The 7274-nt window shown below is 35.6% G+C and overlaps 1 protein-coding gene across 1 annotated transcript; it reads left to right on the top strand.

Moving 5' to 3' along the window:
* Positions 1-350: 350 nt before the first annotated feature.
* On the top strand, positions 351-1998 carry LOC107480302 (uncharacterized acetyltransferase At3g50280-like). The gene has a single exon (XM_016100436.3). It carries the CDS (start codon positions 401-403, stop codon positions 1790-1792), a length of 1392 nt encoding a protein of 463 aa, XP_015955922.1. The 5' UTR covers positions 351-400; the 3' UTR covers positions 1793-1998.
* Positions 1999-7274: the final 5276 nt, after the last annotated feature.

The raw sequence follows: 7274 nt of genomic DNA on the forward strand, positions 1-7274 counted from the left end.
AACAAATATATAAAAGCCATGGTATATTTAATAATAAAAAAATATTTTTTAATAAAAAATATTACGTAACTAATAAAATATATTATTTTTATTAATATTTTAAATATTAACTATTAAATTTTAAATTTTAATTTTTAAATTTTAATTCTAATAATATAAAAATAAATTGTTAGTCCAAAATATTGATTAATAATATCGATAAAATGTATTATTCTTAATATTTTTCTTTTTTTAATTACTTTATTTTTAGATGTATATTTGTTGTCTGTGGGAACCAATAAACCTTGTACAACACATAATTTGAATCTTTGGGACTTCTTTAAGATGAGTTCATTTTTTGTCCAAAATAACAATACTTACACACACAAGTGTGACTGAGCTTTCTGCAAAGATCAAAAGAATGGAATCCATCCGAGTCATCTCCACAAGCTTAGTCCAAGCACCAAACCAAAGCAATGAATCAACTGAACAGAAGATCCATTTAACCCCTTGGGATCTCATTTTTCTCCCACTTGAAACCATCCAGAAAGGCCTTCTGTTTCAGAAACCCACTAAAACAGAACACCACCATACACCATTCCAAATCAACAACCTCAAACATTCATTCTCCACCACCCTCGCCTTCTTTCCACCCCTCACTGGCCGTTTTGTCATTACACACCACAACGAAGACAAAGATGCCACGTGTCACATCCTCTGCAACAACCAAGGAGCACTCTTCGTCCACGCAGTAGCAGAGAACACAACCGTCAACGACATTCTTCAAGCTAAGTACGTTCCCTCCATTGTTCACTCCTTCTTCCAGCTTAACGGCGTTCACAACCACCAAGGCACGTCCCAGCCACTCTTTGCCGCTCAAGTCACGGAGTTAGTTGACGGCGTCTTCATTGGTTGCACTCTCAATCACACCCTCGGAGACGGCAGGTCGTTTTGGCATTTTGTCAATTATTGGGCGGAAATCTCGCGCAGCGGCTTCAACAACAAACCATCGAAGCTCCCTTCACTCGAACGCGCGTTTCTGGTAAACGACGTTGAGCTTCCAATACGGTTCCCTTTCATAGAAAAAGACTTCGAAATCATACCCAATCCAGAACCGCCGCTACCAGAGAGGTTCTTCCACTTCACAAAGGAGAAAATAGCAAGGCTGAAAGCGAAAGCTAACGCAGAAGCTGGCACAGAGAAAATCAAAATCTCTTCACTGCAATCACTTTTAACACATCTTTGGATCTCTGTTTACCGTTGCAAGCGCGTGGATCCTGAAGATGAACTCTCCTACTTCATTTCACTTGGAGTTAGGCCACGGTTGGTTCCACAGTTGCCGGAGAGTTACTTCGGAAATGCGGCGATTTTCGACAGCGTGAGGATGAGAGCAAGGGAGCTTCTAGAAGGTGGAATTGGAAAGTGTGCTCTTGAGATGAACAAGATGATAGCTTCGTACACTGATGAGAAGGTGAGGAGTCACTTTGAATCTTGGTTGAGAAACCCAACTTTGTTTACTTTGGGGAGAGTGGCTAATAGTAATTCTTTGACGACTAGTAGCTCCCCGCGCTTCGATGTTTATGGTAATGATTTTGGGTGGGGAAAGCCTGTGGCGGTTCGGAGTGGCGTCGCAAACAAGCGTGCCGGAAAGATGACCGTGTTTGCTGGGAATGAAGAAGGTAGTATTGACCTCGAAGTGTGTCTTCCATATGACATCTTGGAGGCTTTGTGGAATGACACTCAGTTCACTATGGATTCCGTTTCATTTCAAGGTGAAGGGTCACATGCAGAGTTATTAGTTGAGAATTTTTAGATAATTTGATATATTTTTTTGTAATTTTACCTAAAGAAAAACAAATGTATTAGAGTTTGAGTTTCTACATAATTCAATCTAATGAGTGGTGGGGCTTTCGTATTTAGTTGTTCAGTTAGTTTGACTGTCTTTGGATTCTGTCCCAAGATTCTTGCATCTTTGCTGTGGGCATTGTGAATTCAATAATATTCTTGTAAGTACTTTAATTTAAGGCAGCTATTCTCACGAAGATACCAAAAATATCTTCTCATAATGATTCTTGTTTAAAAAGTATAATTTATTTATTTTGTAACACTTTAAATAAAGATAACACTTTTACTTTAAATAAAATTAAGCCCTACAATCTATTATTCAATGATCAAAATGATATATCTTCACATAATGACAATCATTAAATCTTCATTGGAGTAGCCACCTTAATTTAATTTGTCCTTTGAGCTTTGTTATAGCTTGTGAATTCAGATGTTTAGCAATGTGATGCCATGTAGTTCCACTTCTATAGTGCTCTCAAATGAAAGGTAATGTATGTTCTGCTGAGAAAGCCCTTGAAGGACATAATGTCCTTTGAATTATTATCTATTTATTGCATCATTAATTTTTTTATATCTTTTCTTTATTTTATAAAAGATGTTGAAGTTTTATTAATTATTATTAATATAAAAAATAAAAAATATATAGTATTCCTCTTATTTATTAGTGTTAACTGTTTAAAAATTTGCTTAAATTTTGTTGTGGCGCCTCTACACCAATGTTTAGTTATTTTTCATTCAGATCTACAGCCTACAGGACATGAAAAGCTTACCAATCTTCCTACATTTAAATAGAAAATTATTATATATACACCATATTTCTTATTTTGATATTAAAATTACAGACAAAAATAAAAAAATAAAAAAATATTTCTTATATATACACAAAAATATCATTATTTTGATTAAGGAAAAGAAAAAGTATAGGGCCAACTCATTCATCAACCAACTTAAACAACCTTTTTAAAAGTTAATTTTAAAATTTTTAAAAATTAAATTTTAAATAATTAGGATTAGGCAATGTAATCTCCTCTAAAAAAAGGACTCTCTTATTGCGTCAACCTTCCCTCTCGTCATTTCAACCCTCGTCGCGCAGACCCTTTTTTGCTGCTGCATCTCCGCCTCCGCAGTACGCCGCCGTACCCGTGCTGCTGGAGGGAGTTCTCACGCGAATTGCGCCTGTATTCTTGCACGTCGCCGCTGTAGGGAGTTTTGCGCGAACGACGCGATCGCGTCTTCCTACAAGAAAAAATAATATTTATAACAAAAAAAATATTACAAAAAATATCAAATTTGTTACGATAAGATTTTGTAACAAAAAAAATTGTTACAAAGTTATTACCATATGTCCCATTATAAAAAAATTTTGTAACAAAAATTAAAATTATTACAATATAAAATAATATTTTGTAACAATATTTTTTAACACAAAAATTGAAACTTGTTACAAAATCGGTAATAAATTTAATAAGTAAACTCTTTTTTATAAAAATTTAGATTTTTATGTCATAACATTTTGTTACAAAATATTACTTATTTTTGTAACATGTTTTATTTTTTTAGTTACAAAAATAGAAGATTCATTTTGCAACCTTTAATTAAATAAATGATATATCAATTAATTTTCTAAACACGCTAATTGAACATTTATATAATATATAATCATATAGATAATTAAAATATCTTACATGTAATTAATTTTTTTTATAATAAAATAAGTTCTACAAATTCAACCAAACACAACTTTTTCTAACATAAAATTTGTATCATATATGATTTATAGTCCTTGCCACTTCTAGCATGTTTCGGTCAATATAAAATCTAGCATGTTGTCATTAATTTTGTGTTTTGAAAAATATAAACAATGAAAACTAAAATTAAAAAATAACACATAACACTATCTTCATCAGAGTAAAAATTAAGTTAGAACCCACAAGTTAAAATTAACTAATTATTTGAGAATCTATTCTCAAAGCTCAAAACCAGCCCATCAAAGATGCAAATTATCAAGAATTTATAATTCAATATAAACTTGGCTAATTAATCACAATTCAATCACAACTTAGTGAACAAATTCATTAAATTTGCATAAGTATCAATTGTCAAACAATAACTACAAAAACACAAACATTCTCCCAAAATCCTCCTAACAAATATACTTAACTTTTTTTTTATGTTTTTACATTAACGAAGTTCCGTAGTGAGTAGGGGTGACAACATACACTATACCCGCGAGTACCCAACTTGATCCAACCCAGTCGGATATGGTTGTCAACCTGATCCGCAACGGGTAGGGTAAGGTGTGGGTAGGGTAGGGTATCGATTGAGTCTCAACCCTACCGGACCAATCCGCATCCATATATATATTAAACTATGTTTCAAGTATATGTTGAACCAAAGACCTCTCACTAAATGTAAAAATTCTTAGCCACTAAGAGAAGATTATTAATTGATAATTTAATACGTTTTCTTTTTACATAAAAGTCATTTCTATTTTGAATTATAATAAAGTTATATAATAATGTTACATCTTTTTGGTAACTCACGGGTACGGTTGAGTACCCACGGGTTAAAAACAGGTAGGTTAGGGTTGGGATATTCTCAACCGTTGGATAAAATAGGGTTGAATTTATATAAAAATCTCAACTCGCGGGGTGGGGTTAGGGTTGGATCTAAACCCTACTCTATCCATTGCCACCCCTAGTAGTGAGGTTCATGTTAAAACACAAAATAAAAATATTACAATAGTTGTCATAATGAAAGTCCAAACCTAAAAAGAGAAAGTTCCAAAGCCACACTATTAAAATTTAACAAAGCAGTGAAGCACTATTATAACAAATGCTCCATTTTTTGTAGTGCCCCTCACATCGCACTCCTCCATCACGCTATAGCGGTGACATTTCCCCTCACGTCGTTGTCCTCCATTGCGTCGTGGGCAAGGTTCTGAAAATCGGACCAGACTAGCCGGTTCGACCGGATTAACCAAAAATCAGTCACCTGGCCAGTCTTGTCGATCCTAGAACCGTCTGTAAAAAATCGGTAAAAAAATCAGTGGTTAATCGGTAAACCGACCAAACCGGTCAGATTTTTAAAAGTTTCGGTTTTTTAATATCCCACAAAATGACGTCGTTTTGATGCCGAAAAAAAAAGAAAGAAAAGAAAACATATTACCCACATAGCTGTAGGGAATAATACACCATTCCCCCTTGAGAAAATACCTTTGACAGAGAAATAAAATAGACACAATCACAACACAAGAATTTAATGTGGAAACTCCAATTACTGGAGAAAAAAATCACGGCCGTTGTAATATGACAACCAGAGAATATCACTATGTGAAAATTGTTACAACACATAGACTTCTTTCTCTCTAACACCGGCACCCCAGTACACCCACACTCTCTTAAAGAAAATATCTAACTACACCTCACAACACTCTCTAATCAAAGAGTATAGAGAAAAAGAAAAATCAGATACAAGCTTAAAGTGTTTCTGACTGGTGCAAAAACAAATGGAGAACTTAGCCTCATATTTATAGCCTAGGCCACCCACTCCATTTCCTATCCTAAGCAATGTGGGACTAATTCAACCAATTCCTAACAATCTCCACCTTGATTGAAATAGTCACACATCTTCAGCTTCCATTGTCAACACCGACAATTCTTTGCTGCCATTGTCTATACCGACAATCATAGTTCAGAGAACTATCATACTACACCATGAAAGTATTCTCACTTGGAATTAGACCACTCCAAGTATTTCGCCTTGGTACAGATCGAAACCTTGCTAAAAATTCATGGTGTAACTTCCAAATTGGCTTTTCCTGGAAGTTCTTCAGTCATCGACCTAACTCCGCCACACACCTTGCATCTCAACGCCAACCAATGCCCATGTGCAATTGTGGACCCGATTACCACAACTTATCCTTATCCATGGCAGTGCGGTAATACCATGAGGATACTTCTTGTCTTCTAGAGAACATCATCTTCTCTCATAGAGAGAGCAACCAGAGATCTTCTCCTTCAACGCCTTGTGCAAACCTGATTGTATCAACACATCATTAACTTGTATTTGCCACAAGCCAAAATTGATTCTTCCATCAAATTTCTCTATTTCAAGCTTCACAGCACTTGAATATCCTGACATTGTTGCAACCGTATACTGGAATAGTATAACTCAACTGTAGACCATGCACAAGGAAGGGTCCCCAGGAAAGAGAGGTGGGTCACAATGGACACACTTAAATACCAAGTCTTTCCTTAGCCAGAACCTTTCCAAACTACACTCTCACAGTGTCACACTGCCTTCCAGCAACAACAACAGCAACCAAAGCTCAACCTCAAGCCACAGGACAAAATTCTTTTCTGATGTGGAAGGTCAGACTAGGCTGCAACCACAAAGCATACTAAGAATAAATCCCACCGAACCGAAGTTCTGATACCACTTGTTGGGAATAATACACCATTCCCTCTTGAGAAAATACCTTTGACAGAGAAATAAAATAGACACAATCACAATACAAGAATTTAACGTGAAAACTCCAATTACCGGAGAAAAAAACCACGGCCGTTGTCAAATGACAACCAGAGAATATCACTATGTGAAAATTGTTACAACACATAGACTTCTTTCTCTCTAACACCGGCACCCCAGTACACCCACACTCTCTCAAAGAAAATATCTAACTACACCTCACAACACTCTCTAATCAAAGAGTATAGAGAAAAAGAAAAATCAGATACAAGCTTAAAGTGTTTCTGACTGGTGCAAAAACAAATGGAGAACTTAGTCTTATATTTATAGCCTAGGCCACCCACTCCATTTGCTATCCTAAGCAATGTGGGATAATTCAACCAAATCCTAACAATAGCTGACCCAACCCATCCCTCGAAGAGCCACTCACCACGCCTCCCTCAACCCTAATTTCCTCTTCCAATATTCCTCTAACGGGCAGAAGGAACTCCCCCATCCTTACCACAATCGACGCTAATAGTAACCACCAGCGGTTGTCATCGTCGCAGATCGAAGCTGCTGTAAGTGGCATCGTCGTCTGATAGTTTGAACTCTGAAGCTTTTGTCGTCGGCGTCGTCTGGTTGTCGGAAACATGCTTTGAAGATTCTGTCATCATCGTCGTCGAGCATCTGTTCTGCCGCCATAAACTCTAAGCCTTCTCTGCTTCCTATGCAGTGAGTTCTTGTGTTTTTCAATTAATTTTTTTATTGTTAATTAATTATATGAATTGTTGTTGTTCTTTACTCCACTGATTTGATTTCAGTTAATTTCTTTATTTTGTTAATTATATGAATTGATGCAGAGTTCTTCTACTTTTTAGTTTTTTTTATTTTGTTAATTATATGAATTAATAATTCTGTAATTCAAATTTTTGCTTAATATAATTTAGGGCAAAGCTCGTAGAGTAGCGGACAAAGGAACTCGCAACTTGAAGCTCTAG

This window comes from Arachis duranensis, chromosome 1 (assembly GCF_000817695.3).
Source record: "Arachis duranensis cultivar V14167 chromosome 1, aradu.V14167.gnm2.J7QH, whole genome shotgun sequence".
Taxonomy (NCBI): domain Eukaryota; kingdom Viridiplantae; phylum Streptophyta; class Magnoliopsida; order Fabales; family Fabaceae; genus Arachis; species Arachis duranensis.